Genomic DNA, 21,289 nt, shown 5'->3' with positions numbered 1-21,289 from the left:
TCATTCGGTAAAAAATAATAATAATTTACCTCAAACATCCAAATCTTTCCAATGTCCAGAACAAAGTTTGGCAAACTATGGTCTGCAAGCAAATCTAGCCCACTTCCTATTTTTATTTGGCTTACAAGCTAAGAATGATATTTATACTTATAAAATGTTTTTTTAAAAAGTATTTCATGATACATAAAAATGATATGAAATTCAAATTCCAGTGTCCATAAATAAAATTTCATTGGGACACGGCCATGCCCATTCATTTACATACTAGCTCTGGCTGCTTTCATGCTACAAGGGCAGCGTGGAAGAGCTGTGACAGAGACCATATGCAGTACACGCATCTTCACACTGCTGTGCAACGTACTACAAGGCTCAGTGATGCAGACGTAATTCAACAGCATTTCAAGTGGCACACATATTGCCATACATTTTATTATTTTATCACTAATGCATACTGACCTTGTAAAAACAAGAAAAGTGATTTTTGAGTGTTGCGCTTGTAAGGCACAGTGGCCTATGGATTATTTTGTTATACAATTGTATGGCAAAGTATCGTGTTTACTAGGCAACCACACGTTAGCTGTGCTAGTACAGTTTTGACATTGCCACACTAAACACTCATCGCAATATCTCCAACACACAGGAAAGCACCCTGGAACAATTAGAAAACTTAACACGGAATATCTCATTGGAGTAGAATTTATTCACACACAAACAGGGTGCAACCAAAGCGACTTGCCAACTGGCTCGTTTGTTAGACAAGCAAAGAAAGCTATTTATTGATGGAGAGTTGACGTTAATTGTGTGTCCAGAGAAAATAAATTTGTTTAAGCCTACTAGTTTTTTTTAGCAAGGGCAGTTACTTGAAGACACCAATAGTCAACTAAATAACAAGGCAAATGACTTCAAGTAGTTTCCCTTGCCTTTTGATGAGTCAGTAAATGCAGATGTAAACAACAAAACAAACGGAGCCACTTTAAAGTAGAGCAGGAGCTGCCATGCCAGAGGAACTGCTTTGCAGTCCTTTGCCTTAAATCTTTGGAATGCTAAAACAGGGCAAAATAACCTTTTAACTAAGTAAGCTTGTGTCCCAAAAACTGTTTGCAAAGGTAACAAGAAAGAGGTTATTAAGACTACTGGACTGATTACCATTGAACTTAAATTTAAAAACATTGTTTAGAATTATCACTAGGTTGTTTGCACCAATAGAAATGCCTTCCTTCTGTTGATATACTGTTTCCCTTCCCTTTCTCATAAATACCCATTTCTCATAAATACCCATTTTTGCTTTCGTCTCCTAATCAGAACATTATTTGGGCTTTTGCATGAATTAATGATACCTGAATAGCTATTTTTATTGATCTCAATAAAAGTGTGTTGCTTCTCACTTTTTAAAAGGCCTTTTAATTTTAGGTTAACATTGCCAATACTGCCCTGTTATTTTACTAGGGAAGTCAATGCTGAGTTTGAAGGGACTCATGAGTTAACCTCTGTGAATAGTCTTCATGCAACACTACAAGGAAGAGTACTTTTAAAGAACTTGAGAAAACACCAATTCAGTGCAAACTGAAGTGGAATCTGCTACAATGTGAGGGTGGTAAAAATGTGTGTGGAGCAGGAAAGGTTTACTGGGCAAATTTATAAAACTTCTGAAAATGTAAGATGATTAAAGTCAATATTTATATTTTATATCATTCAACAGCAGCTATTTTGTGTAAAATGCTTAAATCTGTCATGTTATTGAACTGGTAAGTTTCATTTACTCTTTCAGGCTTACCCATCATCACTTCCATTAAGCTTTATCAGAAATAGGAACTAAATGTGCTGACTTGTCCAACTACACAGCAGTTTGGTGGCAGCAAGACTAAAATTTTTCTGAATGAGGAATCACACACACCTTTTATTAACAAAAAGGTGAATAGCTTTGGAAATTAGCTTCTGCTGCAGATTTGATGTTTCTTAATAAATTCAACTTAAAATTGTAAGGCAAAACAACACTTATATGTGAAACTTATTCTGCACTGGTCAATATGGTGACAACTAATGCTTTTTTACCTACTTCCCATGCTGACAAGTTAAAATGAGCAGCAAGATCTCCATTTTCCACACAAATTTGCAGTGGATATATTTTCCAAACACAACTACATTTTTAATTGTATTTTTAGATTTCAATTCAAGTGCAAAAGAAATTTCCATATTTCAAAATCTAATCGTACAATGGTGGAGCATGTAACTATCCTTTAATAGGAAGTGATTAATCTGCAATGGAATGATTTGCCAAAAGGCAAATACCTAGTAGAATTCACTAACTACCGCCAAAACCGGTTTGGCTCAGTGGACAGAGCGTCGGCCTGCAGACTGAAGGGTCCCAGGTTCGATTCCGGTCAAGGGCATGTACCTTGGTTGCAGGCACATCCCCAGTGGGAGATGTGCAGGAGGCAGCTGATCGATGTTTCTCTCTCATCGATGTTTCTAACTATCTCTCTCCCTTCTTCTCTGTAAAAAATCAATAAAATATATTTAAAAAAAAAAAAAGAATTCTCTAACTACCTTCCAAATTGTGACTATGCTCAATTAAAATCATACCCTAAGGATTGCTAACAGTATTTAGTAGTATCTATCTGTCTGAAGACATTTTCAAGGATGAGAAATGTAAAATTACATCGCAGACCAGCAAAACAGACACATTTGCAATTGATTTTGAAACCCAATTAAGTGAAATATTATCCCCTCAAAAATAATTCAATTCTTATCAGTAGACTGCATTACAAAAAAACTCGTATTCAAGGATTAATATATATTTTAAATTTTGTCAATTCAAAATTAATGGAAATTTGTTTTCTTTCTCATTACAGAAGTATATAAAAGCCTCAATTTTGCCTTTGGCCCAGTCTAAACTTTACCAAAAAAAGTATGCCAACTCCAAGTCTAGAGCACTGTGGTAGTGTTTTTCTATTTAAGTAAAATCACAGTATGATAAACATCCCTATAAATAATCACTCTTTCTAACAAAACCTTTTTCATATCCCAGAAATATTACCTGGTAATTTTTCTGTATGTAGTCCTTTCTTTGGTTATGATCCATGTAGTCTTAGAAGTACATTTCCTAAGAAAATAACATGTGGCCCTGTATTAGAGCTGGGCAGAGAAAAAACTAGTTATCCTGAACATCAGCAAAGCTTTATAATTCAATTTATTTCTACTCTAGAAAAGTTAGCTTTAATTTAACTCTACTAATCCAATTCTACCACAAAATCCTTAAAAACTAAACAAGAGCAAAAATACATCAAATACGGTACTTATGACCTCCATTTTTACCTGATTCCAAAATATTTTTCAAATGTACTGATTATAAGTGTACGGAATATATAATATATTCAGATTAATAAAAGCCTCAATATAAGGTTTGCTAATTCAAAACAATTAGGTTTGGCTCTATATTTTGTTTTTCTCATGATAGCAGGTATCTATTGATTTTGCCTGTGCAGTATCCATTCACTCACTTTCTGATAATACTATTCTCATTTCCTTTTGGGTAACACTCCTTCTAAGCATTTCTCAATCCAATGTATCCTCTGAAAGTAGGAGAACAGCTTTCCTTTAGCCATAGTAACTGGCTCGGGGATGGGCATGTGCACCAATGAAGGACTAAATGTTAGTCTTAGGATTTTGTTGGAACTGCTGAGAGAAACTGCCCCATATTTTAGCTATAGAGGTCTGAAGCTGCTGGGTGGCTACTTTACATCACACATGAAAAATCCCCCTGACAATGAAAACAGCAAAACTGAGAGAGATGAACAGATTCCTGACTACACGGGGATCAAGCATGTCTGAAGCCAGTTCTACCACTAGACTGTTCAGCTAACTGTGCTATTGCATCAGCCACGTCAGGTTTTTATCACTTGCAATCCAAAGGGTGCTCACTAATGCAACTATGCAATCATTCAGATTTAACCCCCATCTTAAATCAGATTCTCCTACACAGGGCCTTTTATCTCCAGATCTTCTCATTGTTCCTGAATGCTGGTGCTCAGTGTGTGTTGCTTTGCCTTATCTTGACCTGTAGCATCTTTCAGTAAATAGAGCACCATTAACCCCACTTTGTGAAACCCCTTAAAGCACACAGAACAATGATAAACTGTGAGATATATGCCCCCCACCCATGATGGCAAAGTTTTTCACCTAAAGTTGGAGTAATAATTTCATTTATGTGGACATAACAGAACTTCATTCTTAAAAAGGAATAAAATGATTCAGTTTATTTTCCTTGGTTTACTAGTGGCATTCACTTTAATTAATTGCTCCATTAAGTAGTTCATAGAAGTATAAAAAAATTGTTTAAACTTTCATTAAAGAAAGCTTAGATACTTCCTGGTATGTGCTCTTTACAGGGGGTTCAAACAAAGCAAAACAAAACCAAAAGCATATTCCTATAGCTCTGTTTCTCCCATATAGTAAACTCAGTGAGCTGTATTTTAAAAATTTCTATCTCAAATTAGTGAGTGGCATCATCTTACCCATGATGAGAGGAAAGGGTTAAGAGCAAGTTTAAAAAAACTACCTTTATTTTTTATTTCGTTTTCAGTTACATACTTTTAAACAGGGATGTGTTTCATTATTCAGACATTCAGGCAATGTTGACTCATTAGTGTTGACAGAAAAGAAGCATAAAAATGCAAAACGTTGTTGGCTTAACCTGAACATACCTGCATTACCTATTACTGACCAGTCTGTGTTGCCAAAAGATTTATTCCTTGGCATTAAAATGGAGCAATTAAAAATATTGCTAAAAAGCAAATGTGTACACACTGGTCTTTGCAGCAAATAAGGGTATTTATACTTTAAAATATTTTAAGTCCATAATTGGATTAATATACACACCTTCTTATGTATAAGGAGTTCAGATCATATAAACACTGTACAGTCCAAAAACCCTACTAAGAATAAAACTAAATAGGCTTATGATAAGAAATACAGATATCGCATGTATTTACAAATATCAGAGACACACATATTTGGTCAAATACTGTAAAGAAAGAAGTGGTTTCACATTATAATGGCCAAAACATCCATCTACCTTGCTCAAAGCAAACAAAAATAACAACTTAGTATTTGACTTCTGCAGTTTAAGACACCATGACAGTATACAAATAGATAGGATGGAAACTGATGACCAAATTATACAGCAAATATTTCCTAGGCTGAGTGTAGGTCTTTAAATCAACAACTTAAAAAGATCTTCATAGGATTCAGAGCAACAATGATAAACAACGTCCAGATTTGCGGTATTTGTATGGGTGCCTAATTCATCAAAAACAATGCATTGAACTTTTGGCTAACGAGAAAAATAAATTACAAAGTACAATTAAATCCCTGTAAATGCAAAAATGAAGTCAAAAATGTAGATTTATTTACTTTAATTACACATTTTAAATGTTACCTTGAGACAATAAAAATAAATAAGCGTGCCTGGCGGCTCGCACTTAAAGACGAAGAAGGGGCTGCAAGGAAGGAGGAAGTAACAATTTGATAAACAAAAAATGAGTATGAGATTTGAACAACATAATTCTTCCTAGCCAGTCTTTTTGTTTTAACTCTTCTTGAAAATCCTGGCTGGAAAGATGTGACAAAAGAATACCTGCCTTTATGGCTTAAAACAAAGCATACTTGAAAAATGGAATGGGTTTCCTTTTTTACAGAACCATAACTTTGTTCATATGCAGGCACTTTAACAGACTATGGAGGCAAAGCACCTGACCCATCCTCTCCAAACTAGTTTTCAATCATCAAAATTAGGCTAAAACATCGGAAAACTCCAGAGAGCCAGCAAAGTGGAATACAAGAGACTAATGTGCACAGAGGGCAATAAAGTGACCCAGTTTTTATTGCTGGGGATCTTTTTTATCAAAAAGCAAATAATTAACAGACACCATTAAGTGGCACATCCAAAGTTTTCTGCTCAAGGGAGAATGTAATCATTCAGCAGTGGGTTTCAATGGGATCCCCTCTGAATTCAACCTTATACATTGCAATGAGATTCACATTTATTTCTTCTCCTTAGTGTATTTAAAAAAACAAAAAACAAAAAAAAACTCCCACATATCTCATTTCTCAAAGTATTCATCTCTTGCTGTCTAACACACATTATCTGGAAGCATAAAGTTACATTATACAAATGTTGCATTTTTTTTAATAAGTGCTTTTGCCACTTCAGCAACACTGTTCTTCACATAGTGGTGCCACAAAAGCTGAACTTAACCCTGGCCGGGTAGCTCAGCTGGTTAGAACATTGTCACGATATGCCAAGGTTGCAGGTTTGATCCCCGGACAGGGCACAAACAAGAATCAACCAATGAATGCACAAATAAGTGGAACAAGTCAATGTTTCTTTCTCCCTCTCTCTCTCTCAAAGCAATAAATAATTTTAAAAAATTAAAAAAAGCAGAACTCATAATCACCACATTACTTGTTATTCATTTTACCACTACCATCTGCCAAACACATAGAGCTTTTTCCTCAGTACCTCTGGGCAGTGACTGTACCATGATTTCAGAGAGAATTTTAGTATGACTCACAAATAGCAGTACCATCAGTAATACTGATATCAATGCAGATGTCACACCAAAAATGAACTTCTCAAGAATTACCTTCTTCAAATATTTGGGCAACTCTGTTTCCTTTGTTGTGTTACCACTGGGGAGAAAATTCCTGTTTGATTATGCTCTTACAGGAGTTATAAAAGACCAGATCAGGTATATAACTGGTTGACATTTAAGATACTGTACTGCTTTCCGTGGCAGGAGGAGAGCTTCTGAAAATGTTTTCTAGGACTGTTTTAACCAGTCCTACCTCATTGGTCCATTCCATTCACCGATGGGCAAAGCACTCAGGTTTTGACAAAACGTTAAAGCTTCCATAATAGTTAAATTAGAAAAAAGATGTGAATGTAAGACAACCACACAATGAAGTATGAAAGTATGACATTTTTGTTTCTAAGAGTGAGTCCTTGAAAACATATGTGGTCACTACAGAGATGATTTTCATCACAAGACAGAAGATGAACACGCAAGTAACTCCCCATGATCTGCCTGTCTCCAGAGTCACTTGTGGCGCTGTATGGTTTTCCTTTTCCTTCGTTTGAAAAAACAGCAGCACCTGCAGATGGAAGGAAACACTTTTTAATTATAAAAGTACTAAAATGTCACAAAGTAAGGCTGACTCTAATCATATTACTTTAAATAGTCATAAAAAGCAACAGGCTAGTGCAAGATGAACAGTGAACATGCCAGTGAAGCATAGATATTAGTGAACTATAGCAGAATTATTGCTGTTGTTTTATCAACGTGCCTTTTAGAAAGAGCAAGACAATTCTAAGCAACAGTAAAAGGAGTCACTAAACTGAAAAGGCTTTGTACAAAGCTAAGGGGATCTGAATCCTAACTGCCCCACCGTATTATTATTTGGGATACTCATTAATCTCTGACTATGGCATGCTTTTATAAAATTCATCTTGTGGATTCTCTCCCATTCTTCTTGGTATTTAATACATGATTGTTGAAACCATTGTTAGAAAAGCAATAATGATCCTCATATTGGGGATTTTGTTTTCATTAAGAATTCGTTTCAATTGTAAAAAAGAAAAAGAAAAATCTAAAATATACTCTTCAGCAAACATTTCCCATCACACAAACTGGAAGAGAGAAAACATACAAAACAGAGTAAGAATGTCACTGGCACTTTTTAATTCTTTAAGGGTTAAAGGTCAAGTGTATTGTGTTATTTTAATTAAGGTAAGAATTATAGTTAACATTTAAAATAGCACAATCAATGTGATTCAGTTTTGTATTTGAAAACTGATTGTTTTGTAGTCTATGAAGGAAATATTGTACTGTTTTTTATTCCTAGGCAAAACAATCTAGAGATGATCCCTGAGAGAACTAGCTTTTCTGGGGGTAAATTTTCCTAGTCATGAGAAGATGAAACACATGCAACCCATGTAGGGCAACACTAGGCTGGTAGGAATTGAAGGTCCATGCGAATGAGAATCACTGGTCAGCAATCAACAAAACAATATATATATATATATATATATATATATATATATATATATATATGAATATATGTATACATATACATATATACAGTGTCCCCAAAAATGTATACACAATCTTTGAGTAATTACAGAAACAGTGTTTTTATTAAAATACATTTCATCTTCAAAATTGAGCTATCAGCTGATAAAGTGCATGTATACACACACACACACACACACACACACACACACACACACACTCATATCCCCAAAAAGTCTGGCATTCCTTTCAAACAAAGGTCTAGTTTTCCTCTCCCACACTTAAAAGAAATTCAACCTATCCAATCTATGGGAATATAAAGATGACAGGCACTACATAAAAAGGGGCTCCTTTTGTTTCCCCACTGAAGTCATGTGTGTGTGTGTAAATCACATTTTGTAATAAAAGTAAGACACTGGTATATATACATGGTGATTCCATCAGCAAAATGCTGCCAATTCAAAGCTACATTATGGTGACCTTACAGAGATATTCCTGTAATTCTTACCAGCCCACCTTCCTAAAGAGATATTTAACTCTACATTTCCAAGCAACACATAACAGAGACCATGTAGCTTTATCTGTTCTACCTGGCAAAAGATTATGAAAGATGAAATAATTGCTAGATATCTTTTATATTTTTTGGTGAAATAAATGTAAATAGAAATCCACCCTATGCAGTTAAATTATACAATATCTCTACCCACATCATAAAAATTAATTTCAGAAGAGCGGGCATGGGAGGTCATGGTTTGCTTCCTGGTCAGGTCACATGGCCCGGTTCTGGGCTTGATCCCCAGTAGGCAGTCTGCAGGAGACATCCAATCAATGATTCGCATCACTGATGTTTCTATCTCTCTCTCCCTCTCCCTTCCTCACTGAAATCAATTAAAAAATATATTATAAAAAGTGTTTAAAAAATTAATTTCAGACTCTTTATTGTGATTTATGCCATGATTATGAAAACACTATGGGGCACAATCACACAATTGCATTTTTTAAGTATACGTAAACAGCACATAATGACTAGACCATAAAATGTGAATAATTCAAAATTGTATGTATCACCTGGTAAAGATTCAACTAGAAATATGTGCAGTCATCAATCTTTATGATTTTTACTTTTATCGAAGTGAAATAAATTCGTTTCAATTGTAAAAAAGAAAGGGCCTTAAAAAGAGCTACCACCATAAAAAAAGAATATGGGTACATTAGATTTTTCATGGACTTAGAAAAATAAGTCAAATTTATTTGTAACTGTTAGCTACCTAATACCTTCTCAAATTGGTTATATAATTTTCAAAAATAAAAAGCAAAACAAAAAATTATTCAAGTCAAATTACTCTCTATAAAATAAAAATCATTATTCCAAAAAGAACCTTTCAATTAAAAACTTGGGATACTGTCCATACTGTAAAAAACAAAATATTAAATTGAGAGTTAGAAGAAACAAACCAAATATTTAGGATATTAAAGAATATGATCATATTTCAATGGAAATTTATTCATTGTTTAATATAAAGTCTACTAATAATGTTCACTGTTTCTAAATACTGTCACTGGCTACTGAAATTCCAAAATACACCCTTTTAAAAAATTTCCACTAAAAAGTGTCTTGAGCCTTTTGGAATGGGGAACTTAATGTAATACATGTTTTAATGAATAAGTCCAAGTCATAGATTTTCATGCTTGTATTAGCAATTCACCTTGCTTGCTTTATTTTTCCAGTACCATTAATCACCTTTCAGTTCTGAGAGTTGAGTTCTTCCTACCTCTTAGGTATCCTTTCCTTCAACTGTGTAAGAATTATTGATCAAAAAAAAAAAAATTCCCAAATTTATTTCAGATTAAATAAGATTTTCAAATGAATTATAATTTTACAAGAACTTTAAATTCAAAAGCAATCTAAAGATGACATCTATTTTTCAGGAAGCAATCCCATTAAATAGAGTACTGTATATCCTTGAAATAGATTTGCAAAAATAAAGCTGGAATGCCATTAAACTTACTACCACCAGAGGGCAGCATTGCTTTATATAATATGAATACATTCCAAATAGAAACAAAACAGAAGAAAATTGCTATTTAACTTGTGGCTGATTTCTTAAAGTCATTACCAAAACAGCTGATTTATAGTCTTTGTGATTAAGAAATTAGGTATCATCTCAATTATCTCCTGTCCCTGAGCACTGAACCTAAAAACAGTGCCCATACGATCACTCTATCACATGACTGTTTTATTTTCCTGTCATTACTTAGTACTAATAATCTACATGTATTTCATGTCTTTATTATCTTCCTCCACATCAGATATAAGCTTCGTAAGATCTTGCTCACAGGTACATCTCACAAATGGGCACAAAATTGTTACTCATTAAATATTACTGAATAAATAAAGGATATGCCTCATAAATGCAACTCCTAGAGTAAGAATCTGGTCAATTACAGCATGTTCTAAAGCTAGAGTTTTTACCCATGGGCTGCGTACCCCAGTGAGAACTCATACAATGCAGATTTTAGTGCCTGTGGAAGTTTTTCTGGGAAAAGAATGGCTTGCACCATATTCTTAAAGGAGTCTGAATCTCAAGAAGCACTGCTCTCTAGATGCAACTGCCCAGACCTCACTCCTGCTTCTCCATTTCCAATGAGGCCTTGGCCTGGGTGCTCAGGGCTGACCACTGGAGATACTGAGTGGACACCATGCCATCAATTTATGAGTGCAGGCAAAGGAGTAAAAAGAGACAATGTTATTTTAACACTTGGTACAGCGGAAAGGGGGGAAAAAAGCTATTGGTAATAACAACTGTAAATAATAGCAGATTCTAGGATTTAGCACATACATTAGTTCTCACAGACGATGTGAGCAAGTTATTTTTATCAATAAATTCAATTATCTGTTCTTAGAAAATTATTTACATCTTTAAAATGTTAAAATATCTTTTCTGTCCTTGCAGCTCAGTGGCTACAATTCTTATACATTAATTCATACCTCACTTGGAGTCTCTTCTGATCTAGACTACGGACAACACCTAGGGGAAGCTGATTAAGCTAACCAGACATTTAAATCATGTTCTGTCAATGCTTCCCTTTTTCTTGGCTCTTTCTTGATTATTCCTTATGCAGTTCCAGTAAGACAATATACTCTCACAAGTCGGATCTGTGCTTCTGACACGATAATTTGGTAGCCAATCTAAAAGCTTTGCAGTCACATCTCCACTCTTAAATCCTTTGCAGATAAATGTTAAGTCCTGCTCCTAATGAATTCAAAGGTTGTTGCTTTAAATACTGTTTGGGTAGGAAACAGGGGACTATCATGACTCAAAGTCCTAAAATATGTAGAAAACATACTGGTAAGGGCCAAGGCTTTGCTAACATTACACCACCACTTCCTCTTTAGTCACTGCCTTTTCCTTCATCTAGAATTGGGCTTGTTTTCTTAGATTATGTCATATACTTCTTTCTCACAGATATACCAGAAACTGAAGCAGGTTTCTCTGTTTGTATGTCAAGTTCTTATTGGTCCCTTCTACAGTGACTCACTGACTCATCCTTTGGCTGAGAGACTGTTGGCAACCTACCATCCAGTTAGAACTCTGGAACCTGACCTCTGCTCATCGGGTGGAGCAGATGAGAATACAGAAAATACCTTTTATAGCATAATTCTTTGACAAAGGATTTTCCCCCTAAAATGTATACCTGATACATTTTAATACCTCTGGATCTCTTGATTTTTAAATTATAAACTGTTTAGTTAGCCAAGAGGAGTTTAGATCAGAAAGCAAGACCATCCACAAACTATTCTAACTAGGAACCTGTACACCTATCCTCATCTTTAATTTCTTCCTCTCCATCTACGTGCAATTAGTCCCTCAAGTCTGAAATGACTTTCAAAAACGTCCCATTCTCTGATGCTGGCTTAGTTTGGAACACTGTTTCCATCATTGCTAAGAGCCTTTTAACTGACTTCCCAGTCTAAGTCTCCCTCTCTCCAATATGCCATCGTAGGTTTATAGTTGTGAGTACGCAAAACAGAGTTTGTTCTTGTATTATTATTTATTAATTACTGTATTATTTTCCATACAAACAGCTATAAGCCTACTTTTGCCCACCATGTACGGCACCCTTTCCTCTGAAATCTCAGCAATGTCTCTACACAATCTATGGCATTAAGTCCGCACAGCTCTTAAGTTTGGTTCCAACCTATTTCCACTCTCCTCTCAGTCTCATCATCCATCAGGCTTCCTTTCCAGGCAGCCTACACTGTGCAAGGAAGGAACGTTTTCTACAATCTTATGAATCCCAGGAAGTGACATAAGCCTCAAAACTGTTGCCAAAAATTATTTCCTAAGGTTCAATCTGATTATACCATTTCTTGGCTTAAAACACACAGCTTTCATTGCTGTGCTGAGAAAGATAATGTTCAAATTTTTTTTTAACCTGGCCTCTAAGTCCCTTTGAGATTGGACACTTAGCCTATCCATCCCAGTTCCTATCAAAGCACTCACGCATTATATAGCCTCGTGGGTTGCTCCTTGCTCAACCTTTTCTTTCTGACAACCACCCATCAACTTTGCCAAACCATACTTATCTTTGAGAACCAGTGCAAGTATATCTTTACCGCTGAAGACTTCTACATCTTCCCAGCTAGAAGTGAGTACCCAGTCTCTGAACTCCAACAACACTGTATCCCACATAGTGCTAACACTCTAGCACCTGTACTAGACCAATGATTCTCAATGCTGGCTGTTCCTTAGAATCAGTTTAGAAGCTTTTTAAAAATACTGGTAACCAGACCCCACCACAGAGCAATTAAATCAGAAATGCTGACAGTGCAGCCTAAGTATTATCTTGTTGTTAAAACTCCCCAGAAGATTGTGAGATGAAGCCAGAGTACGGAACCACCATGTAAAAGTAACTGGGATAGTCTATCTTCTCAAATGGAATGTAAAGGCCTTGATTTCTCCTCATAATCATATTACCAAAGCACAATAACTGCTAAGTAAATGTTAGAAAGGGGAAAGAAAGAGGAACAAAGGAAAAGGTTATTTCATACTACTTAAAAATTTGATAGCTAAACTATTGGAAGCCTGTTTTAATTCCTGGAAGGAATGATGAGAGTGCTATTCTTTATGTCACCTGCCTTGAAAAAAAATTCTCAGCTACAGTAAAAAAGGCAAAACCTTGTTACTAATGAAGGAGTCACTTTATATTGGGGGGAATAGAATACTTTCCATCATTCAGAAATCATGTATTTATCCCATGAGGTACTATTCTAGGAAACTTGAGACTCTAAAATGTCCAATGTAAAATACATTCTAGTGGGATGCAATGAGAGGGATCTCTGTCAATCACAAGTAAGAAGAAAGAGAGGAAGTCAGAAACAAATTCTGAAAAAGAATTTTAAGTAGGTTCCTAGCTACCTACACAATGGTGGAAGAAGCGTAAGATACAATTTAGAAAAAAAAATCATGCTTACATTTCTGAATCACAGACTAAAAATATGAGGAATGCAATAGTAAACTTGTAGAAATGTAAAAATAATCCTGATGAAAGAAGGCAAAATTTTATGTGTTTAGTTTTCAACTAGTGAAGGGTTAGGAAAGTTCTAAAGCTTTCTGTAACCTATCCGGAATAAAGCTTAACTGAAATGATGGATTGATATTCATTTTTTAAAAATAACTGATTAAGATATAATTCACATATCATAAAATTCACCCTTTTAAAGTGTACAATTCAGTGGTTTTTATAGTACAGCAATAATCACCACTATCTAACTTCAAAACATTTTCATAACCTAAAGGAAACCACACTGCCTATTAGCAGCCACTCCTAAACTCCTCTTCCCTGCCCTAGGCAACCACTGTCTGCTTCATGTCTCTATATATCTGCCTATTCTGGAAATTTCATCTAAAAGGAATTATATAATATGTGGTCTTTGTGTCTACTTCTTTCACTTATCATAATGTTTCCAATTTTAGTTTTTATACTGTTAACCAATAGTCCATTGTATGGATATACCACATTATTTATAGTCAGTTATCCTATATAATAAAAGCCCAGCGACTGAATGGCCGAACGACCAGAACAACCAGTCGACCAGTTGCTATGATGCGCACTGACCACCAGGGGGCAGACACTCAACACAGGAGCTGCCCCCTGGTGGTCAGTGTGCTCCCACAGTGGGCCAATCCCCACAGGCCACACCCTCCACCTGTACACGAATCCCGTGCACCGGGCCTCTAGTTTACTAATAATTTATTAAGGCATACTGTTTTAGACATTGGGATCTAAAGATGAAAAAATCCTTGTTTATAAGAAATTCAAGAAGTTTCAAGAAGTGGGAAATGGATAAAGAGAATAGTATATTGATGGCAGAATGGATCCAATAGAATATAGGCTTCAGAATGGAAAATGGAGCTGGGAAAGCCAGGCAGGGGCCAGGCTATGAAAGGTGTGACGGGCCTTGGCGCCATGATGTTCCAAGCACCAGAGAACCTTTCCTTTAGGAATAACCTTCCCACCATTTACTTCCTTTTTCTCTCATCTTCCAACACCTACATAAAGAAACCCAAACCCATAAACATCCACACCCATCTCAACTAATTCAATTACAATGTCATTCTTCAAAGCCCCTTCCATAAAGCATTCTTTGATCATCCTGTCAGTAAGTAATCTTTCTCTTTATACCTTTTCCATAGCATTTAGTCATATACTGATGTATGCTAATACAACTGCATCTTCCTGACTGGTGTGTACTCTACTTAAGGGCAAAGGTACAAATATTTCTGAAATCCAAGCAGTGTAATTGTTGAAGGAATAAATGAAAAAAGATATATAATAGCTTTGGTTGATAGCAGGTATCTAGGAAGATGTGAACACAGAAAGAGCCAGTTTCAGTGAAGAGTCGTGAGTATGGAAGTAAAAATATGGGACAAGGACAGAAGAAGCACAGCCTGGGAAGAGCACAGATGAGAAAGGTCACAGGCAACTGGAAGAGAAGAGATAAACCGGGGTGATAATAACTACTGAGTGCCTGCCATCTGCCAGACAAAATACCAGTGTTTTATCACATTTAACTTTCTCAATCCTATGAGGTAGGTATTATTAGCCTCATTTGACAGAAAAAGAAATAAGCCTGAAGAAGGTAACAAAGAGGCAGAAGTAGGACTCTACAACCTAATTGCAAAGGACTTGTGCATTCTAATCGGCCACGCTACCACCCTACTTCTATAACTGTATTTAGGAATGCACACATGAGCAAAACTGTTGTTTTATTTCTGACATAAAAATGCACAAGGATGTAGTTGACTAATTATATCCCGCAATCCACTAAACCAAGTCATATCATCAATAAACCCCATAGCCCAAAGTGATTAAAATTGGTTACTTAATCATTTTTCTTTAAAAAGAAGTATATACAGCCGCAGCCAGTGTGGCTCAGCTGGTTGGGCGTTGTTCCCAGCACCAAACGATGCCAATTTGATTTGATTACCAGTCAGGGCACATGCCCGGGTTGCAGATTTGTTCCCTGGTGGGGGGGGGAGAGGGGGGGGCATGCTAGAGGCAGCCAATCAATGTTGTGCTCTCACCACATTTCTCTCCCTTCCTCTCTCTAAAAATTAATAAACATTCTTTAAAAAAAAAAAAAAAAAGAAATATCCACATAAATTTCCTCATCTTGTGGCCGGCAAAGGAGAATTATTTTGGAAATTATGTAAGGTTCACTTTGGATATGAATAGAACTTTCCAAAATTAATTAATCTAAGAAGCAACTTTCTTTATTCACTCCAAGGCTGACTCAAAAATTGTCCTGAAACTGAGAGTGGCATTTTAGACACAGCATAACAACTAAAGGCAAAGGTCAGCAACAGTTAAATTCAACATGACCTCAACTGATAGAAACATTACCTTTTATAATATCTGAAATTAGTAGAAAATATTTACATGAGGATTTTTCCTAACACTCTATCAACTATAGTTTATCATGAAATTTATCAATGCATACCGTATGTTACCAATAGCAATATTATTAGTTAGTAAGTGAAATACTGTTTTAGTAATAGCATTGTGGTTGGGGTAAGGGGTTTACTATGTGTATTTAATAATCACAAACAGGAAAAAAGAAAGCGTATTTCAAAAGCCTGTCTTTCTATCTAAAATAGCAAATGAAGCCTCTGTGTTGTAAAACAAATACACAAGCACAAGCAGGGTTGGTGTATCTACTCAATTAAAAAGTGCACCCAAATCTATGTTACTTGAAGCAAAAGTTGCAGCAGGCAAAAGAGCTCCTCAAACAATGGTTTCTTGCTTTTCAGAGCTAATGTAAATGATATCAAATACTTTTGAACAACTTTTACAAATTATAATGTCTATGTTGAAAGGTATGTTTTTAAAAAACAAACATGGTGCTAAAAATCTTTGAAATTACAGACAACGGAGCTATTTCTGCCTGCCTACACTTGGGAACTCACCACATGTTCAACACTTTCTGGCAGCTATACACACACATAAAAAAAAATACAAGGAAAAAAGAGAGAGAGAGATCATCAGAAACAGCCCACATTGAAATTATCACATTGTTTTTCATGCTTAATTTTTTCCCCAAGCAGCATTATAATTTAAACTCACAAAAAACTAAATTAAAACTAATATCAATGCATGCAGCATGCTATAAAATTTTAAAATTTTTATTCTTATGCTTAAATAAAAATGAGAATCTATAATATAGCAATAATTTTCATGCATCAACACTCGTAAAAATATGCTATTGATTCTAAATAAGAATTTGAGCATAGTTCTTAAATAATTTTGTATTATTAAAATACTTACTGAAATAGTACAATTCTAAAGTGATTAAAATAAACATCACTTATTTTATAGGCACCTATTCCTTGAAAAAATATTCCTGAAATAATTGTACATGACTATCAATGTCAGACATGCATAGTTTTAGAACAAAAAGTTACTTAAACAAGCAAAACGAACACATACTTGGTTTCATCCATCACTTCTACTTCCGTAGGGGCTGTGATGGGTGCATTTGAACGTCCTGCAGTAGGGTCATCTGTGTTTAACTCTCCATTTGTAGAACTTACAACCTGCAAAAACAAACAAAACAAAATTACATATGCGCAAAGTAATAGGTTATACAATGACAAATATAACTATGCTTAAAATACTTAAATTAGAAAGTTAATATGAGGAACATAAAACAATATGTAGTTGTTCATAACTGAACACAGTAATAGGCCTAGCATTTTATTAAAAATCAAGATTTTCCAATATTTGCTTTTCAACTTCCTTTTTATCTTGAAATTTCTGTCTTCTGTCTCCTTCCTTCTGAATCCTACATTTATCTCTCAATCTCTTCCTTCTTGTATGCTCACTCTTTGGTACCTTGCTTCATCATGAATTATGTCCCTTGCAAACTTCAATATTGCTTCTTTCAATGACTCCTTCATTTCAATGTAATCATGCTCAGGTCTCCCTCTCATATTGCCCATTCATTCACCCCGTTGTTGAAGCCCCAAATCCAGGAAACATTATGATTCCTCTCTTTAACTGAAAGGCAGACGTATCTAATTCATCAGCAAGTCTTATTGTATCCTTCCCAGAAATACATTCAAAATCTATTCAGTTCTCCCCCCCTTTATTACTAAGACTTCAGTCCAAGCCACCAATATCTCTGTGTGAATAAGGGCAGAAACCTATTAACCAGTCTTCCGCTTTTACTTGTATCCCCTCCCCCATTAATGTATTTTCCACACAAAAGCCAGAATGTACCGTTTAAGATGTAAATTAGGTCATGTATAATTACCTGCTTAATATTCTTCAAGCACCTGACATCCCACTTCATTTAGAATAAAGATCCATATTCTTTACACCAATTTACATAGCCCTATAATAAAAGATATGAACCATGCCTACCTCTGATAGCATACCACTTTTCCCTTTGCTCAATAGCCTCCATCTAATATTGTCAGTTTATTCCTACTTTAAGGCCTGGGCATTATCTGTTCTCACTGCCTAAATTCCCTTCCTGGTTATTGGCTATCTTATCTTTTAGATCCTCAGATAATGGCTCTAAAACAGGCCTATCATACAATCTAAAACTTCCATGCAGACACTCTCTTACATATTATATTCTATTTTTAACTCTCTGTATAACATTTATACATGTTGATGTTTTTCTGATTGATTTTGTTTCTTGACAACCACATCCACCTCCATAAAAATTAAACTCTGTAACAGCAAGAAACCAGTGTTATTTCCTATTATATCTCTTTAATCTACCTGACATAGAGTAGGCACTCAATAAATATTTGTTGAAATAAATGCAAATCCTAAAACAAGATAAAAACTGTAACAAAACTCCCAAATTTACTTGGTCCTACAAATTCACCATACTGTACTACTTTTTGCCTTCCCCCAAATTTCTTGAAAACAAGTCTTAAATTTCCATTTCCATTTTTAGAAAATTTTCCCGCTCACTCATTCCTTAACTCCTTGCAATATGGATTCTGCCCCTAAACCAGAACTCTAAGAGTTTTCTTGCACAACGAATCCTAGAAAATATATTCAGTGGTCTTTGCTCAATCCTCATTTTCCTGTACATTTTTATCACTTGGCACTAGCTAGAGACTTTGGAATAAGATGGGTCTAGATTCAAAACCTAGCTCTACCACTTACCAGCTACGTGACCCTGGGGAAGATATCCTATCTTGCTAAACCTCAACTATGTCCTCAACTATGAAATTAGAAACAGTAGTATCTATTTAGCAAGGCTAACTGAGGATGAAATGAAATCAGTATGTAAAATACAGTGACTGGTATATAGTAGAGCTCAATAATTGGTGGCCATCATAATTACTGTCAGTTTCACCTTTAACGATGGTTTCAACTATCACCTCTATATAAAGGATTCCCTGAGCCTAAAAAAGCTTGCCACTTCAAATTCAGTATTTCCAAAACCAAATTTATCATAATCTCTTGAATTTGCTACTCTTCCTATGTTTCCATCTTCCCAAACCTCCAGGCTCAAAATCTAAGAATCAGCTTTGATGCTTCCCTTACCTGATCTCTTTACGAGAAAAAAAATGTGAACATATCAAAGGCCGGGGTGCCAGAGTTGCAGCTGATGACTAGACTTAAAGTACTTTTTACAGAACCCCATATTTCTGAAATCTAATTCAAAAGTTCTCACTCAGAGGCTACAACATGCCAGGCACTGTTCTAAGAAATTGGAATAACATAGTTAACAAAACAAACACCCCAGCTCTTGTGGAACTCATTTTCTAGTGTAAAGAACAGATCCCTCTCTCCCCAACTTTAAATAACTAGAAATCAACCAATATACCTGGATTAATTCAGGAATTATGGAAGTTCAATTTCCTGTATCCTATGTGGAACATGTACTTAGAAATGAACTCTGCAGCAGCAGTCGCCAACCGGTGGTCCGTGAGGTCCAAATGGCTGGCGACCGCTGTTTTGCAGCATTTGCATCTACAGCTGAAAACACACAAAACTTGCTTGGTCATCTTTAGAGGCAGCCAAGGATGGAAAGCCCTATGTGAAAGTCTGCCTCTCTGCTTCTGGGTTCTTGCTTCCTCCTTTCTGTCATTCTACTGAGTTCTATGTTGATTTTTTTTCTCTTTATTTTTCCCTCCTTCTGAAAATATTTTAAAATAATTACTTGCTCTAATTCTCGAGCACAATTTGGTTCTTTATTCTTAATTTTTAAATGTCAGAGCCCCTATACTGAATTGGAAAGGAGCTAGAAAATAGAATTCTTATACTTTTTGGATTCCCCGTATATTTAACTAGCAGAGTGCCTTGCATGCACTAATAATCAAGACAGTTCACTGAACAATTTCCATTGCTCTTCCCCTCAACATAATACTGAACAGGTTTATTTTCTTCCTTTCGCTCATTGGCCTTAGAGCAGTGGTTCTCAACCTTGGCTGCACATTAGAATCACCTGGGAATCTTTTTAAAATCCTGATTTCTGGGCCTCATCCTCCAGAAATTCTGTTTCTTTGTTATGGGGTGGGGCCACAACATTAGTAACAAAGAAACAGAATTTCCAGAGGATGAGGCCCAGAAACCAGGATTTTATAAAGATTCCCAGGTGATTCTAATGTGCAGCCAAGGTTGAGAACCACTGCCTTAGAGGGACCCGACCTCAAATTATAAATAGCTCTTCTAACATGCCTTCCCTTACTTTACCAGTAAGCAGCATAATTGAAAATTTAAAACTCAGGTGTTCTAAATTTCCAGCAAACAGCAACTACATATGTACTATCTATATATATAAAAGCCAAGTGACCGGAACAGCGGAACGACCAGAACAACAGAAGGGCTGGTCACTATGATGCACACTGCAGTGGCCAACCAGCCCGATGGGGGCCCTGATTGGCTCCCCCCAACCTCCCACCCCTGATCACCCCCCCCACCCAACCCAGGGGCAGGGCCGGCTGGCCAATTGCCCGCAGCCCCTCCTCCTGGCTGGCCCTGCCCCTGATTGCCCCCCCACCCTGATCAGGGGCGGGGCTGGCCGGCCGAATGCCTGCAGCCCCTCCCCCAGGCAAGCCCTGCCTCCAACCGGCCCCCCAACCCTGATTGGGGGCAGGGCCGGCAAGCCAACCTCCTGTGTCCCCTCCCCCCACCTGCCTGGCCCCAATAGGCCCCCATCGGGGCGGGCTGGCTGGGGCCCACCTGTGCATGAATTCATGCACCAGGCCTCTAGTAATTATATAATCTGATTTACTTCAGTTCACACAAAGTCATGCCTAACTTTAATAAACTATATTTTACTGAAATGTTTCAAATCCCATTTACCCGACTAATCAGAACCAGACATAAAGGAAGTAACATCTTCCTTTATGTAATTTTTAAAATGTAAATATTCTTGGGCTTCCCAGATACCTTAACCCCCTGAATGAAGGCCAATATCCCAGGGTCAGAACAGAATCAATGTGGTAACAAAGTCCTATAAAATAACACCAGTGACTTGTGAATGTATCATAGCATCAAAATTGTTTTCACTTAAGAAAACTAGTGGTCTTTTGGCAAATGGATTTATAAAAAAGAAACAAAGACAATATTATAAACTAGATGCCCAGTGCACAAAATTAGTGCACGGGGGGGGGGGGGCGCGGTCGCTCAGTCTGGCCTGCACCCTCTCACAGTCCGGGAGCCCTCAGAGGAGGTCTGACTGATGG

The 21,289-nt window shown here is 36.3% G+C and overlaps 1 protein-coding gene across 10 annotated transcripts in view; it reads right to left on the bottom strand.

The window, feature by feature from the left end:
- Window positions 1-3,860: 3,860 nt before the first annotated feature.
- Window positions 3,861-21,289, bottom strand: part of CSNK1G3 (casein kinase 1 gamma 3) — a 116,196-nt gene continuing 98,767 nt past the window's right edge. For 2 of the 10 annotated variants that reach the window (XM_070412536.1, XM_070412537.1), the window contains exons 12-14: window positions 17,061-17,167; window positions 16,541-16,564; window positions 3,861-7,152 (exon numbers count right to left, since the gene is read on the bottom strand). In XM_070412536.1, the coding sequence (XP_070268637.1) occupies window positions 7,098-7,152; window positions 16,541-16,564; window positions 17,061-17,167 (186 nt within the window). In that variant the 3' untranslated portion in view covers window positions 3,861-7,097. Of the gene's footprint in view, window positions 7,153-16,540; window positions 16,565-17,060; window positions 17,168-21,289 lie in introns of those variants that run through there. The other 8 variants (XM_070412541.1, XM_070412540.1, XM_070412538.1 and 5 more) reach the window with 4 other exon arrangements.

The sequence above is a fragment of the Myotis yumanensis genome, unplaced genomic scaffold (genome assembly GCF_028538775.1).
Source record: "Myotis yumanensis isolate MYYU_CA2020_CCGP unplaced genomic scaffold, mMyoYum1.0.hap1 SCAF_4, whole genome shotgun sequence".
Lineage (NCBI taxonomy): Eukaryota > Metazoa > Chordata > Mammalia > Chiroptera > Vespertilionidae > Myotis > Myotis yumanensis.
Note: the sequence above shows the minus strand (reverse complement) of the source record. Positions and strands in the feature narration are given on the sequence as shown.